Below are 18,620 nucleotides of genomic sequence, written 5' to 3'. Positions count from 1 at the left end.
GCAGGGATTGGTTGCGGAGGGAAAAAGAGTGGGCGGGAGCTCTGCCCGCCCTGCGCGTGACTCCAGCTCTCCAGCCAATGACAGGGCGACTTCCTCCTGCCGCCCCCGGGACCCCCGCCCCGGAACCGCCGCGCTGTATAACGGCGCAGTGACGGGGCAGCCCAGCCGGTCGCCGGCTGCCGCGCATGCGCAGAAGGAGCGTCGCCCCTCTTACCTTCTTCCGTCTGTCACCTCACGGTTGGTGCCGCCGCGCTCGGGAGCGGCAGCGGCGGGATCGGCACCGAGGCTGCCCCTTTCCCCCTTCTTCCGCTTCCCGGCGCCCGGTGGCCGTCTGCCAGGGTTCCGGGTGCCACCCGGCGGCCGTGCCCCCAGCCCCATGGAGGAGCCGCTGGCTCTGCACCCCGTCAAGCTCTATGTGTACGACCTGTCCAAGGGCATGGCCCGGCGCCTCAGCCCCCTCATGCTGGGTAAGAGCACGGTGGGGCCCGGCCCGCTCTGGCCCTCCTGCCGTCGCGTCTGGGGGCTCGTGTTCTCCCACCGGCCTCGCCGCGCCGGGAAACGGGGCCGAAACCGCCTCCTTCAGCCCCCGGGGCTGGCTTCTGCTTCCCGGTATGGCTCTTCCCGAGGGAGCGGCCCGTCGGGGAAGGGCTCCCTGAGGGGACGGGCAGCGCGGGGCGGCCGCGGGCACCGGGCCGCGGCGGTGACCGGCGGCTGGAGCGCGGCTTGGGGGTGTGCGGGCCTGGCGCCTGGGAACAGCGTGGGTTTGAGCCGCGGCATCCCCGGCCGCGGGACGAGGTCTGTCAGTGAGGCAGCGCTGGGTGAATGGGGCCCGGCCTCTTTTCCCCACCTGTCCTTTGCCCCTTCATTGGCGTTATTTATTAAAGGCTAATTGCAAGTATTATTTAGCCCCTGAAGCAAGGGAAAGCTCAGCTCCTGACACCCCGACTTTGGCGGTGCCTTGGCAGGAAGGCTGAAGTGGAAGAAAGCCTTCAGCTGTTTACGAGGGGACTGAGTTCAAGCGGCTCCGTGTTGTGGTGAGGCTGGGCTGGGAGTTGTACGGTTTGTGATGTGCAACTGGCCACCGTCTCCTTCCAGAGGGTTTGTGGAAGTCTGTTTTATGTCTTATCAAGAACGTGTATGTTTCCGACGAAGCCTTGAACTGGGGATGCGAAGGAAACTTAGGTTTTGCTTGAAGTTTTGAAAGTGTGAATTAGGAATGCAATGAGAGAGTGGTTTATACCTGTTACATGTAGACTCTGGCCTGTGTGAGACCGGCTGTCTGTGAGATGAGAGTTCTCAACAGGCTCAGTGTCTGAACAGATGGCTCCATGTAATCTTGTTTTGCAGTTTGTTGGCATTCACTTCTCTCATCTGTCCTACAAAGAGACTCTGTGCTTTCCTGGAAGCTTAAAATGAAAGTCCAAATAATTCTTAGCATGAGATTTCATACATGTCAACAATAGGCTTGCAAAGTTGAGAAGAAAATATTATAGAGATCGTTATGCGCTCTGTTAGCCACACAGCAGTAACAGCTTTGGGAGATATATATTTCCAACAATGGATAACCTCAAAACTTCTTGTGTGGTCAGAGTCGCTCCTGTTGTAGCCCTCAGGGAAGTAACTTTTCACCTGTTAGTTCATAACAGCCATGTTTTTTTCTTGTGCTAAGAGGTATAAATCTTAAAATACACGTGTGTGCATAATTTATCTGTGTTTGAGGTGAGCAGATTTTAACCAGTCTTACTTCAAAGTGTTGGTCTAAGCAAAGAGTTGTACAGAAATGAGCTGCACACAGTGACAACCTTATGCCAATCTCAACATAGATCAAGAGAAAGCTTTTTTAGCTCTCTTCTTACCCACGCAGTCTCGGGATCTTGTAGCTTTCTGAATTACCACGTAAAAAAACTTAGTGCATTGCTTCATTTTTGGTGCTCTCTATGCTGCCCAGACAACAACTTTAAAACTTTGTTTGAGATACAGTTTAGTGCTAAGTTTCTACGAGTCTGAGTAAGGAAAGGAGAACTTAAAAATCTGAACATGTCTCTTGGTAGTATGGGAAGCGTTGCTCGCTAGCACTGCCTGGTAACGAGCTGAGTTCAGACGTGTTCATGGAACAGGGCCAACTAGGCCTGCATAGTGACAGTGACAAGGCAGACTACAGAATATTTGGGATTATGTGGATCCAGTGACTGGGTTGTCTGTAAAACATCATTGTTCCTTTTTCCCTTCAAGTTAAGTATCTTCTGTGCCTTTTCACTCGGCCCTATCTTACCTTCAGATTGTTTTAGAAACCTCCCCAAGAGCAAAGCGATGCCTCATATACGCACCTCTTTTTTTCCTTGAAGAACAACAAAAACTTGCTACTTCTCTGTACCTCAACTTTCAGATGGTCATCAGTTATTTGTCCTTTTTTTTGGGTCAGTAATGTTCATAAACTGTACATCACCAGGGAAAGACATAGAAGCCGAAGAGGAAAGGATTTCTTGGATGATTTAGTGTTAAACATTTGTTGTCTCTATTTATGGTATTCCTTCCATAGATGCCAAGTTTTATTGAAACTATGCTTTTGCTTTGCATTGCCTATATTGAAATACATGTGTTTTAGAGAGAAGAAACAAATATAGTAATTGATTGTGCCAAAATCAATTCCTAGCCAGCTCAAAAACAGAAGCTCAGATCCCTCTGCCAGAGGGGGATGAATCTCTTATGGGGCTGACCACTGTGAGAGCATCACCACACGGTGTCTTCAGTTGTGCTAATAGGATCCAGAGGTATTATGGATTATCTCAGTACAGTGTTCAAGGATCAGCCCTCACTACTAAACATTATCCGAACTTTTTCTGTATCAGTTCTCTCCATTGGTTTTGAATGATGAACCTGACAGACAAGGCTATATGGCACTGTTCATAGTAGGCTTTAGAGTGACTTAGTTGTGCCCCTTGGACACATCTTCACTTTTCTAGGCAAGTTTACTCTTTTTCTACCTAGACTACTTTAGTTCTTCGTTCCTTTCTGTGAGTTTCCTGTAATTTTTCAGTGAATATTTCTATTCTAAAGTATACATGACCAAATATTGTAGTTCAATTGCCTTTGATATCAGAAGTGGCGCATTTAATTTTTGTGTGCTACTGCTTTATCTGCGTCTTCTCTCTCGTCCATTCTCAGTCTGTGAAACTACATTTGTCTGCCCAACTACATGATCTAATAATAATTGTTAACCTGAATGCAATGAGATTTATGTTTTCAAGAAAGAAAATATAATCCACCTGATTCTGTGGAGGGTAGAGAGGAAAACAGAATAGTTCAGCTTGCAGTGCTGATTTTGAAGCAGATGTCCAAAGGCAGAGAAATCTTTAAGGAAGATTAAAATCCTGTTGCATCATGGTCTTAAAGAAAAATGTCTTGCAGCGCTCAAAGTTCCCTTGTCCTGTAACTGAGGTTATTGCTCATGTGACTCAGAACAGGAAGGAGATTAGTTTAACACAGTAGCTTTGGCTCAATGTAGTGTAAATTAACGGTGAGTTGACTGGGAGTATGTATGGGTTGACATTTTTAAGTAGTGCATTCAGCTGTAGGGACTTAACAGCCCAGAAGGAATTGGAGCAAAAGGTAACTGCTAAAATCAGATACCTTCTGCTTTGTTCCTTCTTTCCAGACCCAGCACATTACTCTGCCTCTCCTCCACCTGTTCTGAAGAGTTTTGAATTGCTCTCACATGAGATTCTGTCAGCTTTGCTCCAGAGCATTTGTTAGGGATTTCATGAAAATCAAGTGCATTACCCTCCCCCAAACTAGCCTACTTCTTGCTGTCTCTAGGCTCCTCAAGGAGAAGGGAACTGAAGCAGGGTTTTCCCTCTCCGTTAGTTTTTTTGCTTCAGTTGAGCACCCTGGGCAGCACATAGGAGAAAGTGTTTGACTAATTAGGATAATTTTCAATTTAAAAAGGGCAGGAATCTTAATGGATTTGCCTAAGGAAGTTGCAACAATATGCAAAGCAATGCACTGCTAGAAATACCCATGCTGGTTGACCAAATTATATTGCTTCCAGTTCCACAGGAGACCAGTCCACTACTTTTTGGGTGGTCTGTTAGGGTCTTCCGGGGCTTGCATATCCATTACAGAGCATAGATATGTTGTTAAAATTACTAAGGTTCCTATTGTTTCTTGACTTTACAGCTGAGGAACAGGTGTTGTTCTTGTGCTCAGGGATGGATGGCCTAAGCTCTAAATGGGGTAAACTAAATGCCCATCTCCTTATATAATTCCTTCATGTCTAGGAACTCTTCTGCCCTTCAGTCTAGTAATTTGGATTAATATACAAATGCCACTTTCATTTGATATTTAAAATGCACAGGAATAAACTACATCATGTGGCCCTCAAGATTAACAAATTAACCGTGCCAGTAAAATAGATTGGCGAGCATCTAATCTCCCTTCTGCTTGGCCTTCCAGATAAATCCAAGCATGGAAGTAATCCCGTTTGATTGTATTCTAAAATTATATGGGCGGGCTGGCTGGCTTGCTTGCTTCTTTCAGAATACCTTTGTATCCTAACAATGATGGTCTCTTGAATCAGTTGTACAACAAACAAATCTAACTGCTTGGTTCTCCACATTCCTATGACTAAGCTGATGGTCCTGGAATTGCTTAATGTATTTGAATGTTGTTTTTTTTCTCGTAAGTTTCTGGCTCACGTAAGCACCATGAAAGTATTTGAGCTATGAATGTTATAAAGGAAAATAACATTAAATAAAAAAACTTGTTTACTTGCCAGATGATACTCTGCCTCATTCAAACAATTTGAATCTTTGAGATGCTTAAGCACACAGATCTATGCTGAATTGGCATCTCCTCCTGAGTTCTAGTGAGTATTTTCGGGGAAAAATACATAAAAGCACCTCAGCAAGTTTTGGTTGGTTTTTTTTTAAAAAAAAGGCCTTAAAGATAAGGTATGTGAACAGGTTTCCAAAGACTGACAAGCTATTACCCCAAACTCTCGCAGATATAACAGTAACTTTCATGTCCACGTTCACGGTCTGTGACAAATGCAAGGTAGCTTGACTTGCATTAGCTCATAATGGAAGCAGATCAAATTGAGCTGAATTGCTCCGTGTTTACTTCAGGCTGAGCTTGCACACAGGCAGTGTCTGTGGGACAGCTGATACCTGGGAACTTGACTCTCTGCACTAATTATTATATGTTTAAGTGTGTACATCTAAATTTGCAAGACTCATTCCTGCTCAACAGCCCTCTGTCCCTTGAAATATTTCAAGTCTTTATCGGCATCTTGCTGTTTCTCTGTTTTACCTGGATGAACAGTAGATGCCCAAAAGAGCATCATCTCACCAGCACGTTCCTATTCTGCATTATATGCATGTGCTTCATTTGGATTAGCTTTGATGTAGGTATTAAGTGAAGGATAATGCCTGCGATTTAAAGGCTTTTGCAGCTCAAGTGGAAATTACTGGGGAATCAGACTTTTCTATATAGTTAAAGACAGCCTCACGTTATGAGTAAATGTGTTGGTTTTGGTGGCAGTACCAGCGTATAGTTCTGCCCACATTGCAGTGTGTCACAGGAGTCTGGAGTGCTGTGGCAAGGAGTGGAAGACCGTGAAACGCTATGATGTCTGCCAGCATCCCGGATGGTATTTGCAGTCCCTTCTTCTAGACCACTCAATTGACTATTGATGTAACCTCTGTTGCAATGTGGGATTATTTGGGGAGGCTCCCTGACAAGTTTGACCTGTGTTTTTTAAGCCGGACAGTGCTGCCAGAAGCAGCTTTATTGGAAAGTGTTGCTGCAAGGCCTGGATATAACTTGTGCCTTAGCACAGCTACAGCAATACTGTACTCATGCTGTCACTCGGGCAGCTGGCTGTGGAAAGAGAGCAGTGCCAATCCTTGCTTGGCCATACTGTTGGGGCTGGTGTGCGTATCAAGCCTTTACAGGCTGCGAGCAATGTATTTTGTATATAATGGACAATGCCCAGCAGAAGGTGAGACCATAACTCCTTAGTGCAGGCTGCTCTGATTGCTTTACATGAGCTTGTCAGGAGCGGCAGTGGTTGTGAGCTGTCACCTGCTCTGTGCAATGTCTGATTCTGAGAGAAGGGCAAGAGGAGTCATAGAGGAGGATCACCATCAGAGGCAAAACTTTGTGAGGAGGATGATGGTGTCCACAGAGGGCTGTACAGAACTTCTTATGTGATACAGACAAACACTGAGATTCTTGCTGAGCAGCAGGAAAGGGAGCTGGCCAAATTCCTCAGAACCTGGTGGCCATTGAGTTATTCCTCAGTCAGTTTGGAGTTGAGATGACAGCAGCCAGCTGTGCAGCATGAGAAGCTGCAGCAGCATACCAAAAGTTCTTGGTCTTGGGTGTTTCTGTGTGATGTGTATTTGGCCAAAAATGGCAGCTTTGTTAGGCATGGGGTTGCCCAATGATGTCGTTATCAGAGAGGCTTGCACTGCCTCTGACCAAGAGTGGCCCACCAGTGGCAGAAAGGGATTTTATTTTGTCTGCAGCAGGCTGGAGAGCTACCGTGGATGCCTTATTGTCATTAGTGCTGCAGATCTGGCATGTGTTTTCCACAATGCCAGCCTGGTTAATGTCTTACAGGAGCCAAGGAAAAATAGCAGGTCAGCAGCTCCATTAAGATCATCAAACCAGTGCTTGGCACAAACTGACCTAGCTGAGCAGCCTCAGACAGACCTGCCTTGTGAAGATAAGCAGCTTCACTTGCCAAGAGCTGTTCTGTTGTTCCCCTGGCAGTTGCTGCCTGTTGTTGGCTACAGATTTTGTGTGTAGCAGCCAGAAAGGAGCCCCCCAGGGTTGTACTGCAGTCCAATGCAAAGTCCCTTTCCTGAATTCTGTTTGGGTTTTGTTCACACAATCAGAGAATTGCGTTGGTGGAAAGGGGCCTCTGGCGGTCCTGCTCAAGGTGGATCTGGCGAGAGCAGATTCTTCAGGGCCCTGGGCATCTGAGTTTCAAGTATCTCCAGGGGTGGAAATCCCACATGCTTTCTGCCCCAGTGTTTGACCACCTTCATGATATTTTTTTTTTTTTCTCCTCTGAGTTGGGAATTTCCCAACTAGCACCTGTTCCCTTTCGCTGCGCACCTCCGAGTAGAACAAGGCTCTCTTTCCTCCATGCCCATTAAGTAGTTGTAGACAGCAGTAAGGACTCTTGGCCCTCCTGAGGCTGAGCACACCAGTTCTCTCAGCCACTCTTCATACAGCAAATGTTCTAGCCCAGTATGTCAGTGTCTTTTGTACTGGGGAGATCCAAAAGCAGACACAGCACTCCAGATGTGGTCTCACAAGTGTCAAATTGGGGGAAAGAGTCCCCTTCCTTGAGCTGCTGGCTGCAGTCTGCTAGAGCAGCCTGATATGCGGTAGCCTTTGCTGCAATGATCTTTTCAAGTAGGTGTTGTAATTGTGTGAGCAGGTTCCTGGCAGCACCTGTGACATTGTCAGCATCTGCTATAACTCCTTCACCTGCACAAAGAATTTAGGTGCAAAGTGGCAACTTTGTGGAAAGTCTTTCATTGTTGTTTGCTGGAAATCTGTGTGAAAGTAAATATTAAGGTGTTCTTTTTCTATTTGGCAGACTAAAGGGCAGCTACAATTCTGGCTTGGGCTGCCCTTGAAACGGTTTGTTTCTCTGCCCTGAAGGATAAAGTTCAAGTTTCTAGTGGAAAACAGTGACTTATTGTGAACAAATGTGTAATAAAATATTAACACTTATGCAGAGCTTGAACTGTATAAAACCAAGCGGTACAGCCTACCATAGGCCAGGTGCTAAAGTGAGGGCAGTGCACTATCCCCTGCCTCGCGTGTTGCTGATGAGCCTGCAGTGTCACTGGTTTCTGGCAGCTTTACAGCACAAGGTGAAAGTTCTGATGGGGAAGATGTGGAACCAGAGGATTGAGGAGCACAACAGGGTGGGACAGGCTAAAGGGGCAGCAAATTCTTGTAAGGTGTTGCAACAGACTGTTCCACTTCTGTCATCATTGGTACTATCTTTTGGCCTTCATCCTACTCCACACCTACATTTCTGTGTGATGGGTTGACAGTGAATATGCTTGCTGCCTGGCTGTGATCTGTGGTAGTGACAGATCAGTCCACCTACTTCAAAACCATGTGTGCTCGCTTTGACTGATGTCTCTATTGTCACAACAGCCTTTTCCTTGCCTCCACTCTAATACAATCCTCGTCTGAAGCAGCTATCAAACTCTGTGCCTATTTTGCTTTAGACTTGAGCAAAGAAATTATGGTAGTGATTGTTTATTCCTTGCTTGGACATGTAAACATCCATTTATCCAAACTCTTGAAGGATTATCCTCATCAGTTTTGTTCCTCTGTTCTAGCCAGTTATGATGATAACAGAAAGTTGGTTCTGCCCAAGAGAAAGAACTCATGAAGAACTGCTGCTACTTGGAAGTAGCACGTTCACTCCTGGCACTCAGAGACCAAAGCAGCTCCAACAGAGAAGTAAGAGGGTATAAGACCCTCTGCCTATAGAAAAGGAAAGGCAATGGCCTCCTGTAGGCCATTGGTGCTGTGGCACTGATCTAGGTAAGAGCAGTCAGAGAATGTCTTTCCATAGAACAAGTGGAACTGGGACAATTACCCCATCACTGCTACGACACCAGGTATCTTAGAAGAACCTGGACACCAACAGAAGAGTGACCCCTTAAGTTTCAGCAGAGAAGCCAACATCCTGGAGGCTGAGGGGTGAAATATTGTTCTGTCGAGCTACTGTTTAGCTTTAGGCCTCTGATACGCTAATTGGGGCCTAGCATGTGATGTTCTGCCTCCTCTTTGAGAATCGTGAGGGAAGAGCAGCAGAATGCAACTGAGCCAAGCTTCATTTTTACCAAACTTTTTTTTAATGAGTGATATAATTTACTCTTCTGAGCATCTGATTCCAGCCTTTGAAAAGCAGTGGCAGTGTACTTTTGGCATCATAAACTGGGAATATAAGCAGGGTGGCTGGTGGAATAGTTGCTAAGGTCTGGCAAGGCTGACAGTGTGATGAAGGATGCAGCCAAATCCTGAGTTAAGGCAGTGGCCCTCAAAATATCAAAGAAAGGCCTGAACGTCACAAGCATTTGAATAAAAATTTAAAAAAAAAAAAAAAGACCACAGCTCTGAGGCTGTGTTTAAAGGAGGAGGACAGTATCTAGACTGTGGCTGGCTTTGGGAGGCCTGTGTCTGGTCTGATGCAAACAGATGTCCAAACCAGAGCAAAGCCTGTTGGCCAAGAGTTAACCCATCAGCACTTTCTGAACAAATTTTTACTAGAACACTGCTTCTTGTGTTCAAGTGGCCTTTTTTTATCATGTCTACAGTGTTTCTGATCTAACTCTGGGAAACCTGCAGATGGCTTTAGCAGATCATCCCATCACATTCTCATATCTAGAAGCTGAACAGTAACAAAAAAACTTGTTGGAAGAGGTGCTGCTTGGATGTAAAGGACAGTGGTGTGGCAAGTGGCCCGCTAGGGGAGGGTGCTGATGCATGGAGGCTGACTATAAAAGGGTCAGGAGCCTGTTGCAAGCAAGCAGAAGCTAGAGCCGAGGAGCACTCAGTCTGCTATATGGGTTCAGGAGAATACTAAATGTGGGTACGAACACAGCTTTTCTGTTGTAAATTCACTTTTCTGGGTGTTGCGCACCTTGTTTGGCAAAATAAAGTGACAGTGTATCCGTCGTAGCGTGCTGTTGCTGCCTACAGGTTTACAAAGGCGTACAATACCAGGGACCAAGCCCTTAAGTTATGATAGGTATAGTAATTGACTCTGGAGCAGTAACAACTGGTGACCCTTTGAAGAGATGTTTGATCTCGAGATCCTGCTGTGAACAAGGAGAGGTCTAAGTTTCCTACTTCCATCGTTGTCTTTTCTCTAAGACACAATGATATTACCAGTTTAGTGGTGCCCGAAGCAAATCTTTGCTGCTGCTGTGTTCTACAAAACACACAATTTTGTAAGTTCTGTAAACTTGAACCCTGCCCTTCTGTCCCCAACTTAAGCTGTTAGTTTTTAAAGGCGGGGGAGAAACCATGGAATAGATGATAGAGACTATCTCCACAGATCATATGTTCAAGTAGGATCTCTCTCAAGTTCCTGAGAAAGCCAGCACAGAGTGTTCAGTTCTAACTGCCTGCAATTGTGAAATCAGTACAAAATTCAACTCTTCTAGTCCTAACTGAAGACTTTAATTTTAGGGGAAGGTTTATTTTTCCTGTCTGTAGACAAAAGCCCAAGGAAGGTAAGCACTAGCAGGATAGGATGGTGTTGCCAGCTCTGCGTATAGGAGGAAAAGAGTACAGCAGTAGTGTGGACAAGAGTAGTTCATTTGAAAGAAAGACATTTTGTTTCTTTAGAAGCAATTCTGGGATGAAATTACTGTGATGGTGAGATAATAGGCATGGTTCCTTAATGACTGACAGAAAGTAGGCTGAAATCTGGAAAATACATTGCTAATAACTCTTCTTTTCTCTGCATACAGGGAAACAGCTGGATGGCATCTGGTAAGTGACTAGATTTAAATTGCATAACATGTGTTAAACATTGTATGGTGTAGGAAGTATTTTCAATAGGAGATTATATATGCCTCAGATTTTAAGAACATTTTGGTGCTGAAGGGAGACCGAGGCACTTTCTGTTCCTGAACACAGATTTTCAGTAAGATGATGTACAGTCAGGTGCTGGTTAAAGCTCTCCATTCAAAGCTCAGTGGACCCCATGAAAAAAAAGTGTTGGTAGCAGTCATTGTGGTTTAGTGCACTTGTACCCATTTTCAAGGGTAGGATGTTGTCCTTGTCCCAAGCACTTTGTCTTCTAATTGTGGGCATGTCTAAACATGAGAGTAAAAGAGTAGGTGGGAAGAAGGTATTACAGAATCAGGCCTTCTGGCACTGAAGAGTGGTGGCTATATTCAGTTACAAAACACCCTTCAATTTGCTACATATATAATATCCAGAGTTTAAAAAGAAAAAAAAAAAGGGGGGGGGGGGTGTAGGGAGCTGCAAAAAAAACCCCCAAACCTTTGTCCATCCATCTTCCCTCTCTATTGATCCATCTCCAGTGATTGTCTGACCTTCTTCTCAAGTCAGGATCTATCATACGTGTACAACTTCTGTCAATGTGGAAGCAGGACTAGCTCTGTCCCTCTGTCTCTGTGCGTTCACCGTCAACCATTTAGCCAAGGGAGGCTGCTGGAGATCTTGTACCGCTGTGAAAGTCCCTCTCTTCTCATGTTCCTTCATGTCTGGGCACCTAGCTAAGCCTGTTCTTTCCCAACCATTTACAGAGTTACAGTAGGCTTGGTAATCATTGCTTCCATATCCATTCATGTCCCAGCAGATCCTGTTCCTACTCACAGAAATGCATTGACCTTTTCTTTCAGTTATTAACTTCATGATGTCCTTAAGCACGTAAATTTACCAGTGACTTACATGCTAGGTTAAATATTTCCTTTGTTTCACCAATCTTTTGTTCTCTGTGGCAGGCACACCTCCATAATAGTCCATAAGGATGAGTTCTTCTATGGCAGTGGAGGAATCTCCAGTTGTGCACCTGTAAGTTAAACTTATTTTTCTGAGAAGGTAATTTCGTGGTAGGGTTACCTGATCAGAATTGCTTGTGTCACTGTCTTTTCTAAAAGCAGCAAGAGGCTTCTGAATTCAGCCAGCTGTGGCTGCTTGCCATGGTTGCCCAGGGCATCTCAGGAAAACAGATCATGGACAGTGGGTTTAAGCCCAACTAAATGCAGGTTGGGGGTTGCTTCTGCTGATAGAGACTATTCAAGACACCTTCTGCAGCTGCATTGCCAGTGACACCTTATCTAATTTTGTATGGGTAGGTTTTATGTGCAGACTTGGCAACTTTTTAAGATGAAAAATACAAAAAAAAAAAATGATGCTTTGTCAGACCTTTCTGTTCTTGGAGAGGCAAAACTGATGGACCGTTCTTCTAAAGCAGAATATTGCTGTGGTTTAGCACTTTCATCACAAGGAGCCACGTATACAAGCTGAAACTTAAGTTGCATTATGTTCTGTTCTCTGACTGGAGAACAGAGGAGGCCAGTCGGGCTTTTTGCTTGACAAACATACCAAAAGTCCTCCTTCTGTGCCTGGACAAGCCACGATAGCTGTATTCACTAGAGTCCTCCAAAAGAATTCTGCCTGTCCATCTAACATTGTCTTCTGGCTGTTAATTTTTACAGGGAGGGACACTTCTTGGGCCCCCAGACTCAGTTGTTGACCTGGGAAACACTGAAGTTACAGAAGAAATTTTTCTAGAATATCTTTCCTCTTTGGGGGAGTCGATGTTCCGGTAAGTAGCAGCTTGTACTATAAAGTCTGTATAACAAAAAAAAAAAAAGCCTTTAGGGCAAGGAGTGCAGAATGGAGGAAGGTATTAGGAAACCAATGCTGCTCACAAAGCTTTGTCTGCTTTGTGTATTATTTGGTACTCTCCAAATATGAGACTGGAACTGATGCACTGATACACAAAGAGCTACCAGCTAGGCAACCTTCTGGTGTGCCAGCCTTGAGCTAAGCTGGGAATGCGTTCTGCCAGGAAGTCTTTCACACTTTTTTCATAAAATGGAATAATGCCTGAAATGCTTTTGAGAGAATCTCCAGGGAAAATCAAAGCACTATATGAAATATTTCAGTAAATAATGCTTTGCCCGATGAGTCATAGGTGAAGTGTTGTGGTAAAGCTGCCAACTTTCAGATGAGTAAAAGCAAGGTCTTGACTATTAAAGAGTCTAGTCTACTTCTCAAAATAATAGGAAACAGTAGCATTTAGTGTTCTGGCTAAATTTCAATGTCAATAATTCTTGTGATTTCTTGTTATTCCTTCTGTGGTTTTAATTGAAGAAGCCTGACCTTGCTTTTCCTTCAAAAAAAAAAAATAGTATAAAGTCAGGGATGCAGAGAGATGTCATTTTCCACCCTGATTCACTTGAATATGAAGATGAATTGATATCTGTACTTTACCTGTTTGTCTTAGAATTCTTTGTGGAAAAAGAAGTGCTAATGTAAGGAGATGTTCATCATTAGGGGTCTAAGTTTTTCTGCTGGTTAGATTTATTGCTGAGTCTGCCTTTCTATGGTTCAATTCCTTTCCTGTTGCACAGAGGAGAGTCGTATCACCTCTTTGAACATAACTGCAACACCTTCAGTAATGAAGTGGCACAGTTCCTGACAGGAAGAAAAATCCCTTCTTATATCACTGACCTTCCAGCTGAAATTCTTGCCACGTGAGTATGCATTCTGCTCCTCTCTGCTGTGTATGGCTTCATGCTAATGCTTAAACATTTGACAGAGCCAGCAGTACCAGTTTCTGCCGGCTCTCTCTGAGAACCAACGTAAGATTAAGAAGAGGATGCAATTTGCTTTACTTCAACACTTACAACACTGTACGACAAGTGCTGACTGGCACTGGCATTACTAAGGAGACAGGAGAAGGTGGTTGTTCTGCCATTACTTAAACTACTTATTTTGTGATGGTCTCTTATAAGTGACCAGAAAAGCATAAAAAGTTTCAGAAAATGGTGCCTTTTTTTTTTTTCTTAAGAAACCACTATCTCTTAAAGGTCATTTCTCTTGCTCTAAGCACCGCAATTGAAGTGGAGATGTCAGCTTTGCTTGTGAAGAGGCAGGGGAGATGTAATTTTAAAATTAACGCTGCAGTCTTAAAGCTAGGACTGGATGGAAAAAGAGCATATGAAAAAGAGGAAATGAGGAAATCCTGCCTGGTACTTCAGCTCAATATTTTATTTTTTTTTAAACTCTTGGCTAGTGAGGATCCCAGTGGGATGATTTGAGCTCCATCATTTAGGTCTTAATTTCTCGTAACAATGGTATACCACATTATTTGGGAGACATACGTCTTCTACCCTGGGCTCTTGTCACATCAGATCTCTCAAAAATCAGATAAAGTCTCTAACAGAGTGAGTCATATTGAAAGATAAACCAGGTGCTACAGATTGCAACAGAAATTATTCTGTGAGTGTTGAACTACTGTCTTATAAGGGAGCTAGAGGCTATTCTTCTAGCAGTCTTTGATACTGATGTGATACTTAATGGAGCACTGCAGTTGTGTAACAGGGATTTTGTTCACACGCTTAAGTAGAATAAACTACTAAAAGCCGGTTTTAGACACGGTATTACCACATTAGCAGTCTGGGCATGTTAGGACTCAGAACTAGCTTATATAAAATTATGTTAAAGTGAGTTTGCTCTTCAATAAATAAGTATCTTAAATAGGTTAAATTAGTTTGATTTAGTTTGTAGTGAAAGTCTGTTCTTTAAATTTGCTTCTGCAACGTTGGTTTGATTGCACTCTAGGAAGTGAGTGCACTTCAGTAGTAAAGAAACATCTCAAATAGCTTACTTGATGAACAACTTTTCCCATTTACTTTCTCAGACCTTTTGGACAAGCTTTAAGGCCCCTCCTGGACTCCATCCAGATCCAGCCACCCGGAGGAAATACCTTCAGCAGACACAATGGACAGAGCTAACAGGAGTGACCCAGTGTGCCCAGCCTCACCAGGCCTCTTCCTTTTTAAACATGAATCTACCAGATTTCTATTTTATAATTTCCCATCAGAATTAACTCTACAGAAGTTACAAGACAAGATTTAAAATTTCCTAGGGAGAGGATTTATCAGGGTGCATGTAAGACAATGCTACCAAAAAGATTTCCATAATTTCTAATAGTATTATACTAATTTATAAAGGCTGTGTTGTCGGAGTAGGCTGACACTTTCTAAGTAACTCCCATGCTCATAAGTGGGAATTCGTTCCGTGAGCATTCAAAGGCCCATTACACAATTTGGAGTAAACGCAAGGGATGGCTAGAACATCCCCTTAGGCTTGCATCTCTTTCTCCTGTCACTGCTTATATTATGGGGGTATTTGCTGAAGTCTGTAGCAAAAAGACAAAGGAATTACTGGTGGCCTAGGAAGTGAAGGCGTCCCAGGATTAGTCTTCTGCATATTTCATTGACAATATGTTACTTGCTCAGGGGAAAGGCTGAACTCATCTGATTAGAATATTTGCAGTGGCACAGCTCTGTGTGAAAGGTGATCAAGCTGAACAGTGTGTGTATCGCACTCAAAAGTTGAAAATTTCAATGGGACTAGTGGTGTGTGGGAGGGAGGCTGGAACTGAAGGTTCCCAAGAGCCTTGTAATGCTAGATCCAAGAGTTATGGGAAAGAACCAGCTGAAAGAACAGAATCTCATGAGTAGGCGTGGTGGAAACAAATTTCAGGTGAAAGTGAAATGAAGTGAAATGTTTCCTTTTCTCATATGTAAGCTTATCAGCAGATAGACAAAACCTTGTTAACTACTTATCTTTGTATAAGAGCTGATTTTTTTTTTTATTGTTTTTTTACCAAGCCAGAGTTACAGTACAGTAAGGCAAGGATAGCATGGCAACTGCATGATAATATAAGGTGACCAATTCTGCCTTCAGTATCTAGTTGCAGACACAGTAGGAGTTCCAGCTTCTTTTGACATGTGCTTGACTGCTTTGGAAAGGATAGCAATCACAGAGAGGGCTCTGCTCAAGTGTAATACAAATAGGTGATAGGTCTCCTCAAATGTAAAGAAAATGAGAAAAAGTAAAATTAAGCTTTTCTATGGAACGGTTGAGTTTATTGGGATACATGCAGAAGCAGTCCTGTCCTTAAATTGACATTAGGTTGTATCAATACTGCATCTTCTAGATTAAGATTCTTACAGCTTTGCAATTACTTGCAGTGGAAAAAGATCAGGGGAATGAAAGAGTAGGCACACTGATTTATTTTCATGCGTGTATATACACTATTTTCCTGAAGAGTTTTGAAGCAATTATATTTAGGAAGGAATGCAAGAAAGACATCGGACAACCCCCAAAACATTGCTGATGCTCCATAAATGGGGATTGTGTGTGCGAGATGCTGCTGAAAAAAAAGCATCTATGCAAATGTATAGCCCTTTGTCCAGTGCTTTGTTGTGAAAAGTATCGCTGCAAGTTCAGTCCTGCATCTCAAACTTCCTGCACTGGAAACTTCTTGCATACCTAAAGGAGATGACTTTCCTCTGCTGGGTTCTTTCTCCCAGAATAATACAGCTTGATGAGTTTCTCATGCTGTTACTCGGCGTGGACTATAACGGTTCATATTTTTGAGGGGATGGAATGGAGGAAAACTGCAGTTTAGTCACTTTTTCAAATTCTCTGTTGCCCCTGCACCTTGTGGAGTCACTACACGAGTGGAAATAGGGCAGTGTCAGTCCTTTTGCAGTTTTGTGTGTACCCGCTCTCAGTGCGAAGCAGTGGCCCTTACAGCCCAGATGGTTTTTTTTCTTGTCACTCTGCTTGTGCCATCAGCTTCTCCTTAAGCATTTCATTTGATGGACTGGACTTTGAGACAACTGTAGTAGTTAGTACAGATCAGTTTATACCAAAGCTTTTGGCCTTTCCCCATGAAAATGTCCTGTTTGCAGAAAGCATTCTATAATAAATCATTTATGAATGCCTTTTGGTGCTCCTGGAGGAAGGATCGGTGTTTATTTTCTGCAAAGCCATAGCTTAGTTTTCCTGTTTAGTATCTATATCCTCTCCGGTCTTTTCCAGAGAGGATATACCTGTTCTGTGAAGAGTAACCAGTCTCTCATCTTAATACACACATGACTGTGCCACAAAATACCGTAGCGTGTTAGAGATCTTGGAGCTTCCTCAGTTGAACAGGTATACTTAAGCTGATAGAGTGCAGCCCAACATCTAGGTATGCTAGTTTGGTACCTGCAAGCAGCACAGCTGTGGTTGCTTGTCTTTCAGCCAACTATCACTTCAGGCACAGCTGCCTGCAGTGGAAGCACTGGTGCCACGGTTTCTGCCCCACACGCTTGCATAATGAGGGTATCCCCTGTGTGTCCACTACTTTAGAGGTCCTGAGCCTGCTTTCTGCTTGGCTGCTTACTTCAGGACTTCTTACATCCTCTCAGGAGGCAGGAAAGAAGAGGAAGACGTTCACCCCATGCATTTTGTAATCTGCTTTTCCCCCCCGAGCAGCCCCTTTGCAGAGAGAATGCTGCTACTTTAAGGTCACTGGGTAAAATTTCACTCGGCCTTATACTATTTGCAATAGCCAAGGAGCTCCTGGAGGGTGTCCTGGGCTCGGGGCCTGTTCTGTGTTTCACAGCAAAAGAACTGTAGGAGGGAATCCCATTTTCTTGGTCTTACTGGGTAACAAGACCCCCGTAGGCCTCTTAGGAAACCCATTTTCTCCAAAGATGTTATGTGTAAATTGCAGGACTGTGTCCCCAATGTTCCACCCAGCCATACCTACTCATAGGAATATAAACTAGACTGAGAAGTGTATGTAAGTGTATATAGGTGACGAACTTCAGCCAGCTGATTGACAAAGGGGCAGGGAAACTGAACTCCCGAAAGGGAACAGAACGCTTTTGCCCACACTTACTATTCTCTCTTGTATTGCTGGGGTTCCCCCGTGCCATTTTAAAAGTGTTAATAACGTCTTTAGGCAGAAAGTGATGTTTTATTTGTGTTTTTTTTTTCTATTACAATAAAAATAAATACAGCAAGCTTGCCTGTTTTAATGTTGGTGTCTACGCAGCTGCCCAGCTAATGCAGCTGATCAGAAGTTGTCGTCTTCCCTCTGCTACCAACTGGAAAGTGCAAGAGAAAAAATACTGTCCAAGCAGTTTATCCCAAGTAGTGGTGGCTACTGCCCTTTGCTAGAACTGGTCACAGGCAATATTCTTATTTAAGTCTGGGGTAATTTTCCTTCTGTAAGCACTGTGGTATTTTATCAAGACCACTGAAGGCTGGACAGTAGATATTTTGTGCAGCCGTTGCTCATCTGAGCGTGCAAAAATTGAAACACCTAATGTCTGCTGTTGAAGAAGAGGCCCAACAGAGCTTAAACATAGGAAATGGCTCCAAGCTTTTCCTGATTGTCTTGATGCTACTACTTTCAAAAAAAAGAAAGCAGCTTTAAGGAGGTGTCATGCCTGGGTTCCTCTGGAGCTGCAGAGGGGATACTGGCAAGGATTATGTAGTGCTGCCCGTTGTGCCTCTGCCTACTGGTGGGCTGTTAAGGAGCAGGGGAAATATCTGGCTCTGGGGAATAAATGAATCCTGCTTGGATTCAGATGTCTGAATGCTTATCGATGGCATTCAAATGATAAACCACACAGTTTGCTGTTTGTATAACAGTCTGTATCAGTGTAATACAGAAGAGGGCTTTTAGCAGAAGGGGACTTTAACAAAGATTCATGATTGTGGTTCTTCTGGGCTGTGTTATTCAGATGTGGTACTGGTTTGCTATCAAGCACCAGTACTAGCCCCACATAAAATACCTGGGAACACATATAAAAAGAAAACCTTGACCTTGGTGGCATCCCTAGACAGAACGTAAGCCAGCGCTCACAGCCACTCACCTTCTAAACTTCAAATAAGATATTTGCCCTTGCTGCTAGTAACAGAGATTTTATTCATGACAAGGGCTGCTGCCTATCCGAGCAGCAATCAAGGCAACACATCAAGAAGGGTTTAAGTGCAAAGTGTTAAATAACGGAATCAGCCGC

General features: G+C 43.9%; 1 protein-coding gene across 1 annotated transcript; it reads left to right on the top strand.

Annotated features, from left to right (window-relative positions):
• Positions 1-184: 184 nt before the first annotated feature.
• DESI1 (desumoylating isopeptidase 1) lies at positions 185-17,595 on the top strand. Its single transcript, XM_074168490.1, has 6 exons — positions 185-467; positions 10,518-10,539; positions 11,520-11,589; positions 12,237-12,346; positions 13,158-13,280; positions 14,450-17,595. Exons 1-6 carry the CDS (start codon positions 377-379, stop codon positions 14,541-14,543), a joined length of 510 nt encoding a protein of 169 aa, XP_074024591.1. The 5' UTR covers positions 185-376; the 3' UTR covers positions 14,544-17,595.
• Positions 17,596-18,620: the final 1,025 nt, after the last annotated feature.

Source organism: Numenius arquata, chromosome 2, assembly GCF_964106895.1.
Source record: "Numenius arquata chromosome 2, bNumArq3.hap1.1, whole genome shotgun sequence".
In the NCBI taxonomy this organism is placed as follows: Eukaryota; Metazoa; Chordata; class Aves; order Charadriiformes; family Scolopacidae; genus Numenius; species Numenius arquata.
Note: the sequence above shows the minus strand (reverse complement) of the source record. Positions and strands in the feature narration are given on the sequence as shown.

Bases quoted from the DNA above. Each gene is read 5' to 3' on its own strand.
- DESI1 (XM_074168490.1), top strand. From the start codon at position 377: ATGGAGGAGCCGCTGGCTCTGCACCCCGTCAAGCTCTATGTGTACGAC. The intron at 468-10,517 runs GTAAGAGCACGG...CTCTGCATACAG, and splicing joins CCTCAGCCCCCTCATGCTGG to GGAAACAGCTGGATGGCATC. The intron at 13,281-14,449 runs GTGAGTATGCAT...TTACTTTCTCAG, and splicing joins CCAGCTGAAATTCTTGCCAC to ACCTTTTGGACAAGCTTTAA.